The sequence below is a fragment of the Haliaeetus leucocephalus genome, unplaced genomic scaffold (genome assembly GCF_000737465.1).
Source record: "Haliaeetus leucocephalus isolate CR32 unplaced genomic scaffold, Haliaeetus_leucocephalus-4.0 Scaffold897, whole genome shotgun sequence".
Taxonomy (NCBI): Eukaryota; Metazoa; Chordata; class Aves; order Accipitriformes; family Accipitridae; genus Haliaeetus; species Haliaeetus leucocephalus.
Genome location: NW_010973333.1, coordinates 2239888 through 2264430, shown reverse-complemented (window position 1 = coordinate 2264430; position 24543 = coordinate 2239888). Strand labels below are relative to the sequence as shown.

The following is a 24543-nucleotide window of genomic DNA, read 5'->3' as shown; positions in this document are numbered from 1 at the left end:
TCTCATGTTTTAGGAAGGTGACTAAGGATCTGTACTTGCTTTTTTGGGTTTTTTTTTTTCCCTCTTTTCGAATGAGGTAAGAAGGTGCAAGTTGCCTGGAGCTATAAGCATTGAGGTAGTTCTTCTCTGCAGTCTGTTGCAAGCGGGGGCCCAGTTCCTGAATCTGCGTGCTTCTCTATCAGTAGGGTTTGGAAGGATACAGTTATGTCCAAGCAGTGTCCTGGACTCGGGCATGTTCCTTGGTTCCCTTATCTCCCCTTCTCTGTGCCATGGGACACTTAATGCCAAGTAAGCCAGGACCTGAATGCCAGAGTCCAAGACCTACGAAGTCACCCTTATTGCTTACATACGTTTCCTCAGAAGGCAGCCTTTGTAATCTCTCTGTAAGTTGTGACAAAACCATAACTGCTTTGCAAAGTCATATTTTTAACTACAGAAACTCCACTCTTAAAATATGTGAGAATTACACACTTTGTGAACAAGTAATCTGAAATGCATCCCCTGCTAGCTGAAGCCTGTTTTTTTCCCCTGGGAAGCATTTTTTTACCAAGAGGGTGGCCAAACACTGGAACAGGCTTACTGGAGAGGTGGTTGATGCCCCAAGCCTGTCAGTGTTTAACAGACGTTTGGACAATGCCCTTAACAACATGCTTTAAGTTTTGGTCAGCCCTCAATTGCTCAGGCAGTTGGACTAGATCATCATTAGGTCCCTTCCAACTGAAATAGTTTGTTCTATTCCCTGGTGATATGTTTCTCTATTTATAACTGGGCAAAGTCCACCTAACCCTCTGTGTGTTACAGAATTGTATACTTTATAGAGCAGCCAGAATTACATTCTCCAAGAAGAGACAGACCCAGGTTTACACACCATAGTAAAAATGGCCCTTGGCTCTGATTTTTCTCTCTTTTTTTTTTTTGAAGTAGAGGAGAAAATACATGGGAAAGGATTGGGGTTGTAGAGACTTTTCCCACCAAGCCCTTGGTCCAGTACTGACTGAGCCTCTCCAACCTGATCAAGCTAAGGATGTAGCCTTTAATTTCTCTTCCAGTTCAGGTTCATGTTGTCACACGGTGTTTTGGTACACAGTGATACCCAGATTTGCACAAAGCTGGGTGTGTAGGGTACTTTATCAGGGGAAAACAGGCTACTTCAGAAGTGCTATTGAAACTCCTAGCATTCTAATTTTTTTTTAATGAAATGCTATTTTGAATAAGTACAGAATACAGTTCTTCCTTTGGCACTTACTTTTGTGCTCTATTTAAGGTAGAAATGTTACAGACACATCCATCAGTCTTAAATATTATGGGCTTTTAACTTGCTATATCACCAAACAGGAACCTGAGCTGTCAGAAGCAATGTTGGGAATTCTTCTAGTCCATATACTTTCTAAACAAACAGCTTATATGTTTCTTAAATCGTCTAAAGTCTTGAGAAACTGAATGTCCAAATTCGGTTTCAGCTTGCTTATTTATATTTTTCTCTTCGTTGTTACAGTTGCATTGCAGGGAAGGGTATTGTTTTTAAAGGATATTTATTACAAATTTTGATTTGAGTTGTTGTTCAGCAGAGTTCTTCAAAAAAGGAAGGCGGCTCCCATCTGTCACTTCAGCCCTTGAAACAACTGTACAAATTACAGAATACTGCACGGCCAGAGTGAGTTCAGCTGCTGCATGCTTGGTGAAGATCTCCACCAGTAACCTGCTGTTCATGGCACTTGCTAGTTGTAGGGGAGAGAAATAGAGTGTCTATCCTGCTTGCTGGGTCCTCTTTTTGTACTTCAGAAGGGTGAAGGAAGTCAGGACAGGGTCTGAAAGGGCTCTGCCTTAGCCTTCAGAGGGGGAATCAATTGTAGCTTTATAACCTTTCTGAAATAATGTATTCAGCTGTTAGGCGAAAGGTTGATCATGACCTCTTTATAATGTTGGATATTGTTGCTCGGTGAATGCCTGACTGGTTGCACACACTTTCAGACATGTCCAGATATTACTGACAAAGAAGTCCTTTGAAGTGAAGTGTCATTGACTTGCGTCATCATTAGCAAATCTGTTAACTGTCCACCTCACTTTGTTCATCTTGGCTAGCTTTCATAATGTTTGTAAGATTCTTTTTTTGTATTAATCTCTAGGTATTATATGGAAGGAAAATACTAGCAAAGCTCTCTAACAGTGGCACAACTGTTCAGCTTGTTTCAAATGTGAGCTAAGCAACAAACTAATTCTTCCCCTCTTCTCAGCATTAACATCTTCACAGCAGATTCAGAGCCTGGAAGTAGGCAGTCTTAAGTTTTGGTTTGGTTTTTTTTTTTTTTCATAGGGAAACACCAAATGATACCTAATAGACATAGGGTACTTTGTAGGAACTGCTGGTGCAGCCTGCAGTCAAAGCGTGGGAACTGCAATAATTGCAATGTTCACTTCAGACAATCTTTGTTAAATTACTTAGTTTTCCAAAATTAAATTGGCAGTCTTCTACCTTTCAGTGCATCTAGATACAGCTTAAATGAAAGTTTATTCCCTGATTCTGTTTTGGACTGTTGCAAATATGCAGATTGATCAGGGAAAGTGCCTACTGAGGGGACTAACCCTGCAAAGTATTAGCTGAAAGCTTAGCCCCTGCTACTGCTTTGCTGTGCAGTATGAACTCTGTCCCTCATCCAGTTTTGCTTAGTGTTGAAAAGCTGAAGTCCTGTGCACTTCAAACAACATCATGGTGAAATGAGAATAATCTGATTGAAGTCTTCCAATTTTTATTTATAGAGATTGACGTGTCTAACCACTGGCCAGGACCAGATGCCTCAGAAAGTTCCAGAGTTCAGTGACTGCCCCTAACACTGCTTCCTTCTACTTCCCTGTAAACAAGGATTAGCTTAAAACTTTGAAGCACAAATGTTTGTCTGCTGCATTATCCAGATTCTTTGAAACACTTCTGTGACCCTTATGTTTTTACTGATTTAAAGATATAATAGTGGGATTATTTTAAGTAGCAAATTTTATGTGTACTATCTACTAACCACAGACTGTGTCAGTGCTAGTGCAACATATTGGGTTTGCTGTAAATGAGACAAATAAAACTTTGTTTAGCCAAGCTGTGAGAACTGAGAATGCAAAAGAGAAGAGGCAAAGCAGAAACAAGTAGATGAAAATTTTAAGTATTTCTCAATAATAAAGAATGAGACAGACACACTTATGGAACATACACTGACTGATACTGTTATATGTGGACACTAACAAGTCTTGAACATTTATCAGTGACATTAGATGCAGATTTTAACATTTATCTTTTACTGGTTCTTGTCAGAAAACTTTCTATTTTTATAAAACAAGGCTCCAAACTATCTTCCTACCCTGCCCCCCTCCAGTGATCAGCTTTCTGCTAATCATCTTTCACATGAAGAGAGTGGGGTGGGGGGGAAGTACAGTAAGAATTTAAAAAACCTTTTCATAAATAAAATCAATTCATTTGCTACAATAAAAAAATCACCAATTCTCAGATCTTTCCAACCTGCCTTTCTACAAAAAGCAATGAAAGCTTATTGAAATCTATGGTTTTTGAATGTCAGTGCCACTGAACAGTCTAGTCATCTTTCCAACCTCCTTGTTTCCAGTTGCTTCTAGGTATATTCTGTTGTCTTAGTGTATTCAGTGGTGCTGACAGTATCTTGTAGTGGTGGTTATAGATGAAATGTTTGCTGATTTCTATTATCTGTCAGCTGCCTTTTAGAAAAATGACACAGAGTTGCTTATTCCTCCACTGAAAATATACATAGGCCTTAGGAGCATGTCACAGACAAGGTGGCACTTTTTCTCGCTTTCTTCAGGACATGCTGCTACTGCCTCTGTAAGCTGAAGTAGTTTGGATTGTGTTTGTGTTTACAAAATCCCAAACGTGTAAATTGTTATGGCAACATACTATGTAACATTTACTTAATTCTCTATGGCTTTCCTCCCTACTCCTAAAAACCAAGATTTGTTGATGGCCTTTACTTACCCAGATCTTTTCTGTTCTTCATTAGGAAAGTGTTAATCTCCGTATATGGAGCACTTGTATCCCTCTAGATTATCAGTTAGTGTTAGCAGATGCTAGGGGAGAGAATTGTGTAGTTGTAGGAAACCTGTAAATGGGAATTTGCTCAAATAAATTTGGTGGGAAATAGAAGATTTTAGAACTTCAGTGTTAAGAGCATTGCATCGTGTTACTTGGACAAAGATCAATGTCTGTAAGACGCTTATAAATAATGATGAGAAGCCTGTTATCTGCTGTCATTCATACTAAAAACAGAAGATAATTTAAGGCAAAAAAAATTTCTAATGTTACTTTTCCTTATAGATACTACAGAAATGTGTGCTTAGTCAGCTATGAATTGGTATGGTATAGTACAGAGCTCAACCTAAGGTTTTCAGAACTCTTTATTGGTTACTAGCTAACATAAATAGGGAGGGAGGAAGTCTTTAGGAAGTCTAAAAGAAGACGGAGGTAGAAGAATCTTATGAAAGATTGCTTTAAGAAGTAATACTCTTCACAACCATGAAATTCTTAAATTGTCTTAAATTGCCAAAGGCTTAAGACACTATTTTAGTTTAGTTTTTGTTACTGATATATCAGCTGTTCCTATTTACTAATCTTATGGTGTCTATAATACCTGTTACTTTTGCAGTTTTTCCATTTAATCTGTTTTCTAAGTGTTAGTGGGCTTGATTGTGGAAAAGAGTAGTTCGTAGCCTCATTAGCATTGTTATGATATGAACAGCAGAATATGAACACATGATCAATGGAAAAAATTACTTGTGCTGCATTTGTAACTGACATCACCTTAGCTGGACCACAGATGTGATTCCATCTGGCAATTCCTGTGCTGCTAATGATAACAACACTCAAGTCTTGCAGTGTTCTTTGATCAGTAGCTTTCAGGGACATGCAAATACTGTTGTACTAGTCCTACAAACAGGGAAACTCTGGCGTGGGTGAGGTGGCAAACCCTCAAATCACAGCAAGTGCACGTTGGAGCCACCACAGAGTGGGCATCTTGAGTCTGTGTCCAGTTTTCCCTGTTCACTGAACCATGCTCTGTGGAGCCAAGCTAGATGTAATGATTTTCCTTGTAACAAAAGACTCTGCATAGATGGAATAACAGATGCTTTGAAAACTAAAAGTGTTTTCAGTAATAAAATGATACTGGATATAACTGATACCTTGAGCCTAGAAAGCTTTTACTTGATAAAAAATTTCATGCTGATCAAATGTTAGGAACATGATTTGAAGTTAAAATAGCAGAAGGTTACTTTTTTCTGTTATAAGTAGGCTGTAGGTTTGAGTCCTTTTACATAAGTGTGTGTGTATATGTACATTTGCTTATTACCTTTGAAGACGCTACTGCCCGAGTAATTTTTTTAATTTTTGTATACCTCAGGCAACATTTAATCAGTAATCTCATGTTGTCACATTCCAGATACCAATTGTTACTAAGCAGTTTCATGTATGTTGTCTGCCTATGGGTTAGGACTTAAACCAGAGTGATGCATATGTGGTATTTGAAGTAATTTCTCACAAGAAGGGAGGGATGCGTGTTTTGCCCTACATAGCTGTCTTTCTGCAGATGAGGGTGCGCCAGTGGGCCCCTGCTATTGTTGGGATATAAGATTGCCAGACACTAATATTGGATGTTTTCAGTTCAGCTCTTAAGTGGAGACTAATAGAGCGGAAACCATCTTTGTCAGCCATCTGAAATGTCTTAAATATTTAATATCTAATAAAGGTATTTCTGGTTATGGTATTATTTAGGGCAGACATGTATGTAAATTGTAAAACAAAATTGGGAAATACACTTCTTTCTTTTCATGCCTCTTAATAAATGCACAGTATAGAGTAACGCAGTATTTAAGAAAGAGTGCAATAGAATCCAGTTGATTATTTCTTTGCTCTACCTTTTTATTCTCTTATAAAGTGGTGTGTGTGTCCGTCCCCCCCCCCCCCCCTTTCTGGCGTATTCGCAAACTGAAGTCATGAGCTGCATCACAGATTCAACTATAAAGTCAGAAGTTGGTTCGTTCCAAGCTAGTATATCCTATCTGGGAATCAGGAGGCTAAATTAAAAATGCAGTTATAAAATGGCATGTATTTGGAAGCTTTGTTCTCTTAAACCCAAACCTTCTGTTGACTGACGTTAGATGATCCAGAAGCAGATGCTGCAGCAGCTATTTGTTGATTTAGTTGCTATGGTGACATGATACATTCGTGTACAGCAGGAAGCTCACTGTACGTTGGCTAATTTGATAGGAAGGAAGGCTTGAGGTAGGTATTGCTGACTATATTGTTAATTGATCCTACCTTTCACATCCTCCCTCCACATGCTTTGTGGACGCACAGCTATAGAGGAAGGTAAAGGGAGATACCCCGGCGTGGCGTTTAGGTTAAGGTGCCCTGTTAAAAGAAGGGGGGGCCAGTGCTCAACACATCACCGAAGATTACCTCGGTATTAAGTGACTGGAATAGATTGGAGCAGCGGAGTGGTGGCTGTTGAATCTGCCTTCATCCTTTGTCACTGTGGTAGCACCAGTTGAATGAGAGAAATAAAAGGATGCGAGCAACAGTAAGTCAAAGTGCTAAGGCTTTTGAAATGGGTTATGAGATAAAGCATGTCACTAATTAGCATCTTGATTGGAGCTATTAGTGGAGAAAAATGTAATTGTTCTGAATACTGCCCTAACGACAGCGCATAAATGTGGCTCTGCCTGGAAGTTGTGTTGTATTACATTCACCCTTTTCCAGAAATACACCCTTTTTTTAGTCTTGTTGCAGACAGACTGTTAAAGATACAGTGTACATCTTACAAAGGGCTTGGCTGTACCACCCTCTTAACGGGTTTAGTTGAGTGTTTTAAAATTTTTTGAAGTCAGAATGACCAAAAGCATTAGCTACAGTGTTTTCCTAAATTTGTAAAATGTTCAAAAATGAATTTACCTTTGTCCTTTCTGGGTAAAAATACTTCTCATCAGTACTGCTGAGCTAATTTCATTTGCAGTATTTTTAGACAAACCACTGTTGTCTTTTTTTACGTTGATGTATATTACTAGTGCATTTAGAAATATGATTTTGGTAAAGTCTTTCCATTATTTGTGATTTTTGCTGACAATCATTTGCTACTGACTCAGCACCTATAACCATATAATGCTAAATATAGATGCTTTCAGATTAATAAGAAACAAAAAAAACCAACCAACCCCAAGCCTGAAGCTCTTGTCTCTTTCCTAGTAAAACATCTCAGAAAATAACATTGTTTCTGCTAATGTAGAAATGGATTGTGATTTGATTCTCTTTAAATTATGGTTTCAGAGGTCCAGGGAAATGTTTTGGAACACTTTATCCTCTTGGTTTCTAGGAAGTTTAACTGAAGGAAAAAAACAAAACACCCTACAACCCCCAAAACCACACACATCCCCCAAAAACCATTCCAGAATGAGAAAAAAACAGAACTCTGTTTTTCAGGAGTACTGTTTTGCTCCAATTTGTAATCTTTCTTGTTGCACAGGAACAGTCTCTTACTGCGTTATTTCATTTAAGTATGCTTTAACGACAGCTGTAATATAACAAACTCTTACTTCTTCATATTATATATGATTTTAGCAATGGATAAAATTAATGTAACATATCCTAGCTTTTGTCCCCCCCACTTTCTCCTTGCTGTCTTACTTCCCCACATTTTTCAGTTTTTTAATATGTATGCCAGACTATGAATTGGCTTTGCTAAAGGATTGCAATTTTTTTTGTTGTTATGATATATTTAGTGGTAGATCTATTGGCAATCTTGTTACATATATTCAGAGGATTTTCATTTGGTTGGAAAATTTGTCCCAGATTTCACTTACTCTGGAAAAACATCTAATTTCACAAAATGTAACTAACTTTTTTTAGAGGAAGATATCAAGTAACCCATTCAGTTCCTCTCCCCTTCAGTGGGAGGTCGGGGGTGGCTGGGGAGAGGGAAGGATTCCAAATATCCCTTTACACTGAAATTCAATCAGGTTACTTTGGTTTTCTTGCCTTTGTGGCAGTAGACAGTGCTAGCCTGTGGAGAAAACAGAGTGGCAGTTCTCATGTGGGCTTATCCCACAACTTCACACATGACGCAATGTATTTAATGTATTTTGGTTTCTTTAGCCTCAGTCAGGATTAAAAAACTTAACCTTTTTCTTTTCCCCTTCAGAAGGCTGATAGTCCTTGATACCGAAGGATGTGTTCGAGAGCTAAGATATTTTTGAGACACAGAGAGCTTGATGTCTATAGATTTTTCTTTAATGCAAATAAAAAAATATTTCTCTTATTTCTCTTGTATCCCAGTAACTCTAAAATGGTAGTTTCAATCTTTCAGATATGACTTTGCTGGTTAGAAATAAACCCATAGGTATTAAGAAAACTAAATATTTTAAATGATGTCGTATATTTAGTAGCTAATAACTTCTGCAGATAGAGAAGCTTTTAAGGTATAAAAGCATTTATTTGGGCAAGCAATTTATTTGCTACAAAAGATTTTAAAATGTGGCTGTGAATACCAAGCTTGTAAGCAAAATTCTACTGTCTCTGAATTGAATCTCTCGATGTTTGTGCTGGCTTAGAAAAGGCAGAAACTGTATTTCAGTCAGTCGTGTCCTTTTAGAAATACAGGTATTATTTGAACTGTGGCTGTAAGATATATAATACTTAGGGTCATCCTTATGTGGTAAGGGTAAGCTAGACTCACTTCCATAAACCTTATTCAAATCTGATCTGCAAAAATTTCCCCCAGTTAGGTAGTTCTTCATAACTTTATGGAGGAGAAGGTTACCAACTGTCTTAATTCTGGATTTGTTTTGTTTTGTGCCTGTGTGAAAGATCATCTAGTATACTTATAGACACAATCATTTGTTGTTTGGGTGGTTTGTTGGTTGTTTTTTTTTTTACTTCAAACTAAATTTAAACTTCTAGAACCTAAACAATAAATAAAAAATATTATCTCTGCATATATAATATATTGGCAATAATATTTGGCATATAGGGGTTTTTTCCAAATAAAATCTCTTTTGCCTTACAGATCTACTGCATATATGTATTTGGTAGAAGTGACAAAATATTTTCGACGCACTGTTTTTTGACTGGCTGCGTGTGTATTTGGGGAGGGAGCCTTGTTCTTTAGCCTTTAAGTTTTATTCAGAGAGCTGCTTTTGCACATGTATAATGGTGAGCAAAAGAAGAAAAATCTGTCAAAGTTGCTATGAGACATCTTGTATTAAGTTAGTTTTCAGAGCTCATTGGCTTATTTCAGGTTTTACTTACTGGCTTTTTTTTCCTCCATAGGGACAGGAATAGTTTGGACTCCTAATTGTATTTACAATTTCTGCTATGGAAAGATGTTGCCTTGAAATAGTGAAGTAGCATGCTTGTGGATTAGTCCTAAGCTCTTTTGTTTTCCTGCTCTGCAAGTATTTCACCTCATCTAGGGCCCTTATCAGGATGAATCCAATTTTGGTATTGGTGCTTCACAATAATGTCCATAGGTTTTATTTTGGTCTTCCTTACTAACCACCTGATAGAGGACAGTAATTAATTGTGCAAGTCTATTTATATTTTATCACTTTTTTGTGACAGAGCACTGGGAAAACTTTTCCTTGCTTGTTGTAATGTAAATACTTATTTGTGATGATGCCACAAGTCTGATGCTGCCTTTCTTTCCCATCAGCTAGCTGAAATTGTTTTGAAACCTGGCAATCTGCTAATACATCACTACTTCTGTTAGTAGGGTGGAAGTGCAAGTAGAGACGCTTGTAGAAGCGTGTATCTTGCTGACAGAATGAAGGGTCGTTTTAAATTGTTATTTCAGTGGAGTTAATGGGCTTTTTGGCCTTAATTAGTGTGCAAACATACATATTCGAAGCAAGATTAGCTAGCTCTGTATTTTAAATTCCATTCTGTCCCTCACTATGATCCAGTGAAGAAATACCTTAACCTTCATATTCGTCTGGCACAAGCAAAATGTTAGGCTGCTTATGAAAGTATTCTATATCCATAAAGACAAGGATTAATAAGATATAATTCAGCTACATTTTGTATCATTGCCATTCTGCTTTTAAAAGACATTGCTGTGACCATATTGGTGGAGTGAAATACCTCTAAGAATCTTATTTTGGCTTCTGCAGCCTCTGCTTCTTGCTGATAAAAGTTACTTCTAGACCTTTCTGGAGATAAGTCTTAACATTTGTCCTTAAGTTTTCCCTTTTTTTTGGAGCAGCCCTCTGAGTCAAGGTGGCTGCAGCTCTGCCTTGCACAGATTTCCCTTCCACCTTTTGTTGTTTGTGTTCTTAATCTTAGAATTTTTTTTTCTGACTCCAGCCATTTTTATCAAATTCATTTCTTCAGTGTTAGAAATGAGCTAAAGACTTGAAAAAACATTCAACTCTTTTCCTGGTTCAGTCTAGAGAAACATCCTGTAGTTTCTCTTGCAGATAGTGAAGAGTTTACTGAATAAAAATAAGAAACATTGAGCATTCTCCTCTTTGAATGTTCATACTGCCTTTGATTCTTTAGGTACAAAATCAGAATACTTTCTCATCCTGCTCGTATATGATTTAGCTTTACTATATCAGCATGAGAACTTCAGCTGAAATTATTGTTAAATTATCATTATATCTGTTGATAGTAGTATGTCCAAGTCAATGTTGCATGTCTCTGTAGGATGTGTTCATACTACGTGAGCTACAATAAAATTATATTTTAATTTGGAATTCTTTGGGGAGAAAAATACTATGAAACAGTTTATATAGAACTATTGTATTCTAAGAGTGTCTTTATCATGTAAGACCAGCTCAAATTGTGATTTAAGGTAAAGAATAGATTTTCAAAGCTAATTAAGAGGCTGTCCCTTAACTAGTCCTTCAAAAAGGCAAAATGTTGTAATGCTTCTTCAGGCTACTGTCAGGAATTGTTTATATATTAGTAATTTCAGTGTGCTCAAGAATGTTCCCAGAGACTGAGGCTAAGTGTCGTGGAACAAGTCAGTTCTAGTAAACCATCTTTTCTTCCAGAAAGAGTGTCTGTGTGCAAACTGTCTGGTAAGAGTGGTCTCAGGAATAGTTTCCAGTATTGTGTGGGAGAAGATTGTTGGTTGGCATCGTCCCGTGTTGTGCTCAAGACTACTATAACATTGTTCATCATTGCAGGTGACTGTTTCTGCACCTGGGAATGTTCTGAAGCACTCATAACTTGCTAATAGAGGTGTGGGTTTAGGTACCACTGACACAGTCAGGGGGATGAAGCAGTTCTCCTAGGAGGGATCAGACACCCTCAGTTTGCAGAGACTGGGGACAAGGTGGGGGAAATTCCCAATGCTTAAAAAATATTGAAGGAGGTGGATGAAATTTACTCAGAACTGTTGTTCAGGAAATCCTATAGCACAGAAACTAGGGAGCATTTAACTAGTAGGAGATGGTTTTAAAATGTCTAGAAAGTGAACTTCAGGAACTTGCTGCCATAGAAGGTTGTGGAGGTGATTCAAAGTGTAAGCGAACTTGAAAAGTTCAGGCAAACTCAAAGACAATAACAGAGATGGACTGCAGAAGGTGGCCTGGCTCACTTGCTCTCCTTAAACAGCATCTCAACTGATATATTGGAGACAAAGTACTGGGCTAGATGGACTGCTGACCCAGACGATGAGGACATTTCTTATGTTCTTATGTGGCTTGAGCAGCTGCCTGAGCTTAAATGGCAATTTTAGGAAAAACATTGAGCTTTGTAATACAAGGCATGATTCAGCTTTGTTAGGATGCTGGTCTTTGCCAATCTGGGCTATGTATCTTGAACTGACAGTGGATGGGCAGCAACGTAAATGTTTTGACGTCAGGAAAAAAGCCAAGAATTCCATGCTAAGAAGGGGGTTTAATGAATACTATTCCTTTTTGCAAAGCCTTTCTATGTTTTTAAGATGGATTTTGCTTTTAATACTGCCCTAAGAAGAAACCTCTATAATCCATATCTATTTAATTAAACTACTACAAAGCTTAGCATGTTGTTCATTTGATCTGAATTTATCTTCTAAAATCTCCTTTGTTGAATAAATTAAGTACCATTGAAAAGTATGAAATTTCACTGTTAAAATTCTGACAGTCTTTGGCAACTGATGCTTCAGGTATTTCAAACTTTAGCCATTGGGCTGTTCATTTTGGTTTATTTATGTAAGAACTGTTTTTAGCATAAGTGTGTATCTGTACTCTCGTATTGTCAACTTGTATGCTAATCTCTGGAAAGATATTTTGTACTGTTTTTCATCAGGAACTGTGCTGAGGTCATGTGGATCATCATTAAATAACTGTTTAAAGGAAACAATTTATAGTCCCAGTGGAAATGACACAATACTAGTTGTTGATCTAATACTCCCATTTCTTAATAGCAATGCCTTGGCATGTTTTGAACTTGAGACAGAAATATGTTGAGTCAAAGTTGTGTTAGCATTGAGAAATTACGCTTTCAAATTTTATTAGGTTCTGTTATAGTTGGTTATGCTTTAGAAGTGCTCGTAGGCTTCTAGAGCCTCTATCAAGGCCTCAGTGTCTTAAGTTCGCATTATTTTGTTAAGCTTGTGAAGTCATTAATTAGTGTTTTGTTGATTTAGATGATTTAGAAAGAGAAATGGCATTTGAAAAGTGGCTGTGTTAAAGGTGCCTCCCACTGAGACTGGCACATCACAAATGAGTTTTTTCAGATTATCATAGTTATCTTAGAGGAGCAGGCAATGGAAATCTGGATAGAATAATGCATGTTAGCCTTTGGATAGCAGAGCTTTAGATGCTCTGAGTAAAGCAACAGGATTTGTGACAAAAAGATTGAGGCATGGGAAGAGATGCCAAACCATCAGATTTTTCCAAAGCTTTTCACTTAGTTTAAGCTAACATGAATGTTTTGCCCAGAGGAGGAAGGAGATCAAGGTCTAGAATATTCAGTGTGAAAGACAAGGGCCTGATATTAGGGTTCGTGAAGCAGCGTGTTGGACAATGAGATGTGCAAATCTGCACAAAGCCACCTAGAATGAGACGAAAGAGCTATAAATACTAAGCAACCTGTGGATTTTGTTTGCCTAACACATGATGCTGTGAAAGATCTGTGTTAATTTCTCTAAAGGAAAAGGTTTCTTGCATACTTGATTATGTGCCGCAGACTCTTATTAGATAAGAGGGAATCCCTGTAAGTGATTGTCTTTGGTAATATCTTTTCTGACCAGAAAGGTATCAGTCTCTCTTTCTCTATGCATAGCTTTAATTTTTCTTATTTCAAATTGCATCTACTGAGGTGGTGAGTAAGTGTCAGAAATGTCCTTCTCAAAGCAGTGATTACTCCATGGGGTTCAGCAGTGATAAGGCTGGTCCAGCAACCAGTGCTGGTCATGTTGACACACGTTACCCCAACACAAAGACTTTTGAAGCCAGGAGTTCTTGAAACTTCTGAAATTACTTCAGCCCTGATTCAGGCTCTGTTTTGGCACACTTGGCAACAAATACAGCCTATCTTGGAACAGTCGTAAAATCCAAATGCAAATGCACAACATAAAAGCAAGGCTGAAAGTGGGAGCCAGTGAAATAAATAACACAGTCAGACATCAAGTTGACTAATAGTCCATTGACAAAAAGGCTCTATTTCCTTTTCCTGGGAACTGAGTACCTAATTAAGCCGTGTTAAGTTGGCGGGTCTCCCCACCCTTTTGAGTGGAAGTCAGGTGTCCTCAGAGGTGTGGAAATGTGATGACATCCTAAGCGTCAGAGTGGTGCTGGACCCCATCAGGAGACCTGTTGCCTTGTGGCACAGCCGCTGCTGAACAGTCCCCCCCCTCACTGTGTTACGCCATGGCTGGTGTCTTGAGCCTTCGCCTTCTCAGGCTAGTTGTGAAGTGAACAACAGAGATTCTCACACCGGAGAAACCGCCATAAAAGAAGATCAGGATGCATAGGGCCCGCTTGCTGCAGTTGGGCCGGTACGTGTATTCCCATGCTCACATCCACTGTGCCAGCTGGAACCTCCAGTTCGGATGTCCCGCAGCAGAGGTCTGGAGGAAGAAAACCAGCAGGTTCCCAGGGCAACATTATTACCCAGGTTACCAACCTCAGGCACTCACACAAAAAAAAGGGGACCAATGCAGGAATACCAGTCATCTCCCATTCCCTGTTCCTTTAAAAGCAGGAATCAAGGGATTTATACTAGCCATTGCCCTAAAACTCGAGGGCTTTGCAGATTTTCTGCTTCTCGTAGTTCATACATAGAGGAATATTGAGCTGAAAATTGCAGATTGACATGTCAGCTGCAGTCAGAATGGCTCCTACCAGGAGTTTGGACATACTAAGTCAGCCAAAAGACTAGGCAGATGTGGTTATCCAGCCTACACATAAGAGATGGAAAGATGTTCTCATGTACTCCTGCGAAGCTTTTAGGTACTTTTATTCCAGTCTAAATTTCAAGCTAAAACTTTCAATTGTAGCAGAGAGGGGAAAGTAAATTAATGAAATATGTCTTTAAAAAGTTATGCCTGCTTGGGAAGTCTGAAAAAGAAATTTTAAGAACTCATCCACTCATATTTCTGTCCTTTGTCACGTTCTGAAGGTGATAGCCAGTTGTTAAAATGCTACCTTCATACACTTTACAATAAATTCTGGCAATACAATATTTTCTGAAGACCTGTAAGTCTTATTTGAAGTTCATGTCTAAAATCCTCTTGTTTCTAAGTTTAGGTTATATTATGAATGCTAACTCTTCCTGAATTTTATATTCAGACACACTTTAGAAGATCTGGAAAATTTATTAGCATGATAAAACGTAAATAGTGATATAGTTCATTGGTGTTTGTCAAAGAGCCTAAAGCTTCCGGACACATCATGCTCCAGTAACAACACTGTGCCACATGAAACAACTTAAAGTAGTATTTTTAAGCTCAAAACTTAGCTAAATTGGTATTGAATCACATGGCCTAAGTTTGAAAATGTGAGTAGCTGTCATATCTCATCAAAGTTGCAGGTATGTTAGGGTAGAATTTGCCATCTTTTCATTAATTTGTAAAGTTGCTCTACCAGCGGGGGAGGAATTTGTATGATTTCTGCCTTTTCCTCACCCTTTCCTTTCTCTCTGGCATTCTTAAAATGAGTAACACTCAAGTTTCCTGTTTTCCTTTTTTTGTAAACAAGACCAATTTTATTTTCTTTTAGCAATTTAACAGAGTAAACTTTTGGCCATAATACTGAAGAGTTGTGTATATAAAGAGTTGTGTCTCTCCAGTTCATGCCAGGAGGAGGACATACACTCTTATTTAGACACGTGCAAGCGAGACTGAAGAAAGATGTGTCCAGAAAAGAAATTATGAAATGCACCCGCTCTTCTGGGTTTTTTTTTCCCTTTGTTCATAATTTTTAGCTAGGTTCTTCATGGTTACAAGCTTTTTTTTCCTCACAGAAAGGCAGGTTTCAAATGAGAATACAGAAGTCTAAAATGGTAACGGGCTTCTGCTTTGGTACATGTCAGGCTTCCTCTGTTTATTTTGGCTGATAAATGTGCTTTGCTATCAATTCTGCATTGCATGGGTTTACAAAATTAGGATAAATAGCTTTCCACAAATAAAACTATACATACTGCTTCATGCTGTGCATCTGGGGTACTTACTTTGTCATGACTTCTAATACTGTTTTATCATCAATATATGTACAAACATGCTTGGATCGTGTAAAGAAGGAGATGACACAATATTTCCCTAATGTTGAAAACTATTTGCCAAGTGGTTATGATGAAAATTCAAACACTAGGAATCCTAGGCTTCCTTCTGAAACTTTATGTAATGGTTTGATTAATGTTGAAATTAATGTAATTTGTTGAAATAATTTAAGCTGTACAAAGAGCTTTTTAATTAATTATACTAAGCCATCGAGAAAATAAAATTTGTACAGGTACTGTTTTACTCAGTTGTTATTCTCTCCTTGGTTCTCTGAAAAATGTTTGTTTAAAAAGATCTGTACTGGTTCTTGCTCTTATCTCTTTTTCTCTGTGGGATGAAGGCAGCAAGCAGTGTGAAGTGAAAAATAATGTATTTACTAACCAGAAAAAAAATTGTTTTTTCCCAGTAAAACTTTCTTTTTTATTTTGCAATTATCAGACTTCTGTATCATATTCCTGTGTAATGGTTGTAAACACTCTTTTATTTTTAAGGTTATTCTTGTGCAAGTTAATCCAGGGGAAGCATTTACAATAAGAAGAGAAGATGGACAGTTTCAGTGCATTACAGGTAAAGCTAATAAATTCATTTTAATATTTCCTGAGTCTGCATCAGGATAAATAAAAGGCACTTTGTGGTGTTAAAAGACTGACAGAAATTATTTTAAATACAAGAGCCATTTAAAGACCTAAAAGATTAGGTTCTAAGGATCATTTGATTTAGATTTCCCTAACATAAACAAAGTACTTCTTATATTAGATGAAGTTAAATTTCTTGGGGGGGGGGGGACGGGACACACGACATTTTCAGTTTGCAAAGCAAACAGGGAAGTGCTGTGGTAGCAACTTTTGACTAACCTCATTTATTACATAGACCTCAGATTAAAAGCTGCAGTTGCTAATTTCGTTTGAGTTTATTTTTTTTATTCTTTGCTGTCATGTGGACATTGTTTGCCTGTCCCCACAGTAGTAGCTGTCTGTTATCCACTAATAGTTTTTCATTATCTCTAGGGGCCTAATTGTGTTCTTTCTGAGTTGTAGCAAGTGCAGCTTCAAAACACAAATGCTTTGTCTAAGTGTAGCATCCCTGTATGCAGTGGTCAGTTTAGATGTTGTTTTATATTCTGAATGAAAATAGCCACCAGTTAAGCCTATCTACAGCTGCAAGAAACAAGCAATCAGATGTTGTTGCTATTTAGAATACCACTTTACTGTGTTATAAGAGAGTATCTACAGATTCAGCTATCAGGTCACTTTTTTGCTGGTTATCTTCTGGGCCAATGAATCCTACCCCTTTTTTTTTTTCTTTTTCCTCTTTCTTTTTCCCTTGGATGTTGGCCCAGCTTCAACAGATACTGTTCTGGGAAGCTGAAGCAAGTATTTTCCAGCTCTTTTCCTCACTTTCTCCAGTCTGAGAAGAGATGAAAGGTCTGGTTTCCAGTGTCATAGGCAGATCCTTTGGCTACAAAATAACTGATTAAAAAGAAACTTTGGATTGTAATTAAGTTTATAGCGACAATTCTTAAAGTTTACATGTCCGTTAGCACCATTTTTCAAAACTTGTGCTGGTTGCATGGTATTGTTGCTGCCTTTGAGCCACAAATGAATCAGTGTTGCAGCTCACATTTCTATAGGGCTTATTTGAAACACAGCTGTGTAAGTGCTACTTGGCAATATTTGAGGGGAACATAGTGATTTTTTTTTGTCTTGCAATTTAAGTTAAAGAACAGATAAAATGTATTTTACTTCTCTTGCACAAAATACTGAAGAGAGTGGCATGCATTGCATTTTTGGTTTTAATTTTGACTTATCAGATGGGCTTAGTGGAGGGGGGGAATGAATTGACGCTTCCCTTGCATGATCATCTTGAAAGCAGGAAGTGTGTGATGAACTGCAAAAATATTGAGATCGTATCTTTATAGATACGGTTCTATCCTTTCATGGTACAGCTTTTATCCTTGCCTGGTCCATCTTGCTTTCCGAGTAGGCTGCTCACTATTGTGATTTGATTCAGCTGCTGATTTCTTCATGCTTTAAATATGAAAGTGAGCGTGAGCAGTTATTAGGCAATTGTTGCTGGGTCTCACTAAGTCTAAGCTCAGGTACGGTCTTTACAACTTTCCTAAAAAGTGGCACTAGTCATCTCAGAACATGCATCCCAAATCAGTTCCAGAGCTTTTGCAAACCTCCTGTCATATACACATTCTCCTTGTCCTTCCCCCTTCCAGGATGTGAAAGTATGGCTTACAGTTGGTAGTAAAACAGAGGGCACAGAGGTTTTTCATATCTGTACATTCACTAATCTTAGAACAGAAGCTGAGTTGCACATGATCTTATGTATGTTGCTTTTCTGATCTATTCTTGCCACTCCTGAGACATTTCTGTGTTTCATGAGTGCTATGCCAACACATCTTTCTGCCTTTTGGCTTGTTGGGTCTGTCTGGCTTAAAGAAGAAATTCCCTTAGTAATTGATGCTGTACCTTTTTCATTGTATGTATTGCAACTAATGAGCAATGTCTACTTTCCTGTTTTCTGTGTATAGATTTGTATAAAGTGAACCATTTCAGATGATGCACACTGCAGAAAGTAATTTGGTATCGGTGGTCCTTTTTGCTCTGCCACAACTTCTCAAACATAGTTTGCCCTTGACTTGGCTACAAAATGGATGGCCAGTCTGCAAAACAGGTTATAGCCACAGGAGACTACTGCGTTGACTCTAAAGAAAGCAAGCTTGCATCAGTTCCCTGTTATATTCTTCAGTGCATGCACTCAGCTATTAGGTCAAATCAGTTAAAGATGTGGAAATACATAATGAGTATAGTTTGGAGGAAACCTTATAAATGTGCAGAGATGCTTATTTTAAAAAAAGGCACGAAGAAAGCAAAGATGGCTGAAATTCAGTGGAGATGCAGTCAGTGGGAAGTTACTTTAGTCATTATAATTTTTCGTAATACTTTTTTCCAATCTCAGTTTTTCCTTTAAATATTTACCCATCTTTATATTCTTTTCTGACTGTATTGACTTAAAAGCCTCTGCAAAGAATGCATACTCAGCTTTTTCTGTGATGTACTATGTAAAAAGAGGTACTATTACATATGTTAAAAATATGTGTCTGTATACTACTTTGCAAAACCACAGCACGTATTGCCCACAGAAAAATTGTAATTATATACAACAAATATACTGCATATTGCAATTAATATGGTTTTGTCTTATATAACACTTGGAATCCACCCGGAGGCAAAGCATTAGTATAGGCAAAGATTTTTCATGAAATGGACTTAATACTTTATTACAGGCATTCCCTTACCCTTTCAAAATGAGCCTTGTAAAGCTTACATGCATAATTCACAAGACTTACTTATTTGTGATAGAATGGTAAGTGACCACCAAACAAATCTCTCTTCCTTTCTGATGTTTGCTTTCTAAAATGAACTGGTTCTGAGAACTTAATTTACTTCATATTTTGTGGGATGTTCAGTATTCTACAAATAACAAGGACTTCAGTTCAATGTTGACCATAGTATAATTTTTTTTTTACGGAACAGAAAATTTTCAAGTACTGTTTTTCTAAGCCTGTATTCTAATTTATATTTAGCAAAATGGTGATTAGCAAATATGTTGTCTCTTTGGAGTAAAGTCTTACCAAAAGATATCCAAGGAGAAAGAGAAATAATTTGGTACTACAAAGGATAGTTAAGAATTTGGAATGTTACATATTGACCAAAGATGAAAATGATAAAATGTAAATTCAGGTTCTTGCAAGGCAATTTGCATGGGCATATGTTTAAATTGAAATTACGTGTGTATAATACTAAAATGAAAGAATGGAAGTTGATAAGTAGCAAGCTGCTTCTGGATGGATCCCCAGTAGAAGTGCAGATACAGTAGGTTGGGTGATTTGGTAAGTCACTTTTCCTTGGATAATTCTAGATGTCTCTTGTGCTTTATTGCTGGTCAGTGCACCTTGAGATTGCTCTGTCTGCTGAAGTCAATGTGGGTTGTTTATAAATCTGACCATAATGTTAATTGTATTTTCTTGCATCATATCCCTGTCTGTTGGAAACATTGAGATGCTCCATCAATCTTTGTACTGTTCTTGTCATAGTTATTTTATTTGTAAAGAGAACTATCCTTACTTTGGATACTCTATACATAGGGTAAAACTTCTCAACCTGTAAACAAGGACAGTGGCTCTACAGGAGAAATGAGAGGTGTGAGTGAAGTGACTATTTTAGAGCTGTCCTTGAATCAATGAAGCAATGAAAACTTAAAGCACCAATTAATGGAGAAGCACACTGTGCTTTTTCTGTGAGCTAGGCTTCTGAAGAAAATGCTGCATTTATACCCAGGTCTCTGTACCGACTTACCATATGTTTGCTGGTATAATTCTGACTGTTTTGGAAGTATGGTAAGTGAGAAGTGGCTTCTCAACGTGGGCTGCTTCTATGGCAGTTAAGATTGGGTGAAAAGGCTCTTAAGATTATTTGCTGGTTTGAAACCTCTTAAGGGTGGCAAAAGAGCAGTGATGGTTAAGGGGCCTTTTCTCCTTGGTGAATCCCATTCCTTTATTTTGGCAGAGTTTTGATGACTTAAAATAATTTGTGTATTTTATTCTTCATCTCTTACATTTATATTTCTGTAAAATAAGAAGCGTGGTTGCTTTATATTTCTGTATTTATCAATCTTGGATCTTAGTTGCTTTTCTATGTATTTTGACTTAAATACAGCTTCAAATGAGCACTTCTGTGTGCTAGTGGCCATTTTTCTGATTTTATAAAACTTTTTTTTGGCTGCCTACTGGTTTGTCTGATAGTGATGACTTCTGCCCCTTCTTGAAGCAACTTCAATTTAAACCATTTGTCAGTCTCTTTACTTTTCAAAGACACTGTGTTTTTCTTGCTGGATAGATAGGAAGATATCTGTCTGGGTATCCATGTGTTAGACCAAAATGTTTATTTTCAGAAGAGCTCTTTTAAATCTATGAAACTGTTCTCACATATACTCAGACTTCTGTGGAAACTTTCCTTAAGCCAAAATTTTCTTCTGTTAGTGAAATAATCAGCTACATTACAGTGATTCAGAAAACCAGGTTTGAAATGTATGAATGGGCTCTCTTTGTAGAAGTGAATTACTGCAGATCACTCATTCATGAATTCTTCGTATTGCAGAATAAATGAATGAAGATGACTCATCGTGAGCACATTTTGTAACAGTCCCAAGTTACAGCTAAGGGCTATTAAATGTTACTTGACATAATAAGAGAGACCATGTTCTATATGTCTCTGCAAAGGAAAATTGCCATTTTTATAATAAATTAAGAAAATCTATGTAAATTAGAATGAGTCATAAATACTTCATGCTTTGAAATGAAATGAAGTATCAGTATTAAGGTTAGTCTCTGGGATAAAAGTTCAGCAATCTTAACCTTGGGGTTTTTTCTCTTTAAAATAAGGAATAAAATACTTCTGAAAAGTGTTTTCAAGGAAGTCAAGAAGAAAAGATCATCACATCAATTCTGAGACTACAGCAGTGAAACACAAACTTTAGTTCATTCTAAGATTAACTTCAGCTTTGCAACAGCAAACCTGCCCATTACCCAGGATATTGTGTGAATAAAACTGTTATAGAATCATAGAATGGTTTGGGTTGGAAGGGACCTTCAAAGACCATCTAGTCCAACCCCCTGCCATGGACAAGGGCCATCTTTCACTGGATCAGGTTGCCCTATCCAACCTGGCCTTGGAACACTTCCAGGGATGGGGCATCCACAAATTCTCTGGGCAACCGGTGCCGGTGCCAGTGCCTCACCACCCTCATCATAACAAATTTCTTTCTTAGGTCCGATCTGAACCTACCCTTTTTCAGCTTAAAACTGTTGCCCCTTGTCCTGTCACAGCAGGTCCTGGTAAAAACTCTCAGTCTTTCTTATAAGCCCCCTTTAGGTACTGGGGGGGCTGCTGTATGGTCTCCCCAGAGCCTTCTCTTCTCCAGGCTGAACAACCCCAACTCTCTCAGCCTTTCTCCATAGCAGAGGTGTTCCACCCCTCTGATCGTTTTCGTGTCCCCCCTCCGGACCCGCTCCAACAGGTCCACGTCTGTCCCGTGCTGAGGACCCCAGAGCTGGACGCAGGACCGCAGGTGGGCTCTCACCCGATGGGAGCAGAGGGGCAGAATCCCCTCCCTCGACCTGCTGCCCACGCTGCTTGGGATGCAGCCCAGGACACGGTCGGCTTTCTGGGCTGCGAGCGCACGTTGCTGCCTCATGTCTAGTTTTTCATCCACCAGTACCCACAAGTCCTCCTCTGCAGGACTGCTTTCAATCTATTACTTGGTGTTATCTGCTGCCAGCTGTCATGCAGGTTTGGTTGTTTTCAGGTAGTGTTAGAGCAACCAAGCTGAACGTTTTAAAATCCAAATGCAACTGCTATTTAAGTACATTTAAACCAAAAAGAATCCTAGATTTATTTTGTTCTCAGTAACATCTGGCCCTTTGGTGTTGAGTTTTATTTCAAACTCATTCAGTAATACTGGAGGTGGTTAAATACCAGTCATAAATGCTGTACTAGTTGCCGCAAACCCCTCAGAAGGGACTTGGCTAGTTGTTAATGGTCATTGGAAGATGATTCTTTCTCAAGAAGACCACAGCTTATTATCAAATCCTAAACCCACTGTTTTAAGTGGACAACGTGTGCACTGTCGTTCTGTGGTGATTTTAGAATGTACTAGGGTACCTGGCACTGCAGTAGTGATCCCATATGTTGGCTTTAAGGGTGACATCACCTCTAGAAATACCGTATCTTTTTTGTTAAATTACTTGGTATCCATCTTAGAGCACTGGGCAAAGTTTAGGACTGAAAGAATAATTATTTAAATACATAGATCTGTAGTAATGGAACAAACTAGCAAAACCAATAAAACACTGTTAACAAGAATTCTCTTCTTGACCATCTCCTAGTTTTCTCGGTAGCTTGAGAGTCTGGATAGTGAACCCTTACAAGTAAACCCAGATGTGCATACAAAATTTTTAGTGCTCTAGTTTTCCTGCTTCCATTAAGAACAGCTTACTGGAGCCACCCAGAGAAGCTGCTCTGGGTTATCTTTTCTTTCTGTAGCCCAAGAAGAAAATAATTCTTCATCCTTGTTTCCATTTACCTGTTTCTCATTTCTAAATACTGAAATGTTACACGATGACGTGTGTAAGTTTATTTGCTTTCCTTTTTGTCTTCAGAGATGCTCTACAGTTTTTCTCCACTGTAGCCTTCTGAAGGCACACATGGAAGGTTTTATACATCAATTTATTTAAAAAAAAAAACAAAAACGAAACCCCACCCTAAATGGTAAATCATTTCAGTTGTCTTATCCCTTCTTTCTGTGTGAGTGCTGTAGAGGACTAAACATGATATGTAAGGCTGAAACTGGATGTGGATACTTAGATTAACATCACCTACACAGGAATTTTAGGATCTCTGTCAGAAGTATTTAGAGGGCCTTTGTAAAAGGCATTAAGGAAAGCTAAGACAAGTCAACTGAAAGTATGAGGTCACAGCAAGCTACAGTCACTTGAAGCCACTTAACTCTTGGTTGAGGATGTCCATGTAGAGTTTCAGAGCTGAGTCTAGGAGTAGCTTAACTTTAAAGCACCTCTGTTTGGAAATGACCTTCAATAAATACATTTTAAAATAGTTTTATAGATGTTTGTATTTCCAGGTACCTACAGTCAAACTAAAAATAATAAGAACATTGGTATTGGTCAGCTATGCAGGAGTAGTTGGATGGAGATATAGCAAATACCCTTCTGATACAGTAAAGAAATAATGATGGATTTAAGCCCTCACTGTAGCGTATGTAGAATGCTCATGTATTGGCTTTAACACATGGGAGAAATCTAGTCCGTAATTCAGGTACTATTGGCAGGTAAAACTTGCCCGTAAGCCCTGTTGCTGCAGCTTTTCTAGTACTACTGCTAGTATTGTGCTGAATTAAAGCTAGCTCGGGTACGTCTACTTGATTCTGTAGTCCTTTTTGCAATAGGGCAGAGGCAGTCTTGGCTCTTTTCAGGACCATTCCTCAAACTTGTTTTACTAACTCAGCAAAACTTGCAAAGTAGTGCAAAACAAGGTCATTCACCTGACCAGAATTAACTGTAGCAATCCAGAAGTCTGTTGTTTAGATCTGGCTCTTTCTGCTCTGAGAGTGGCCGTGAGAATTAGCCTCATAACGGGCTCCCTCAGCCTCCTCTGGGAGCTGCCTGACCTTCTCCTCTGTGAAGTCTGGTAACTGACCAGGTCTTGGTGGTCCCAGTCTCCTCTGGCCCTTAAAGAGGTAGTCAAGGATGATACAAGAAGCTGTTGCTGGACAAGCTTACTTTATCATGCTGCTTTTCTGCCAGAGCAGCTCACATTACTGTTGTGCGCACTTTGTTAGGATTATAAATACTAGATTTCTAAAACATGCTATTCCCTGAATAAACTAAACTTGGCAAAAGTTTTATAAAAAAAGCAAACTAGACCTGTTTATCACCTTCTGCAGCAACAAATTAAAAAAAAAAAACAAAAAACAAACAGATTAAAAGGGAAACGCATTAATTCAGATCTCTTTCACAATGTTGGCTGTAGTGTGTTTTACGGAGAATAATTTTTCTGTCATTGATTTCTGTTAAAAAATGTGTTAAATAGATCTAATATCTTTATATGGATAAAACGACTAACACTTTTGCCTTGGTTATTTTCTCATTCTTCTATTAGATATTTTTCTAACTTTTATTCTGTCTTGAATAATTTCACACATTTTGAGATGTGAATGAGTTCATAACTTGCTATATTCATTATAAAGG

General features: G+C 37.9%; 1 protein-coding gene across 1 annotated transcript in view; it reads left to right on the top strand.

Moving 5' to 3' along the window:
• Positions 1-24543, top strand: part of FNDC3A (fibronectin type III domain containing 3A) — a 121768-nt gene that overhangs the window by 25357 nt on the left and 71868 nt on the right. The window contains exon 3 of the mRNA XM_010583379.1: positions 16202-16277. Within this exon, the coding sequence (XP_010581681.1) occupies positions 16202-16277 (76 nt within the window). The remainder of the gene's footprint in view (positions 1-16201; positions 16278-24543) is intronic.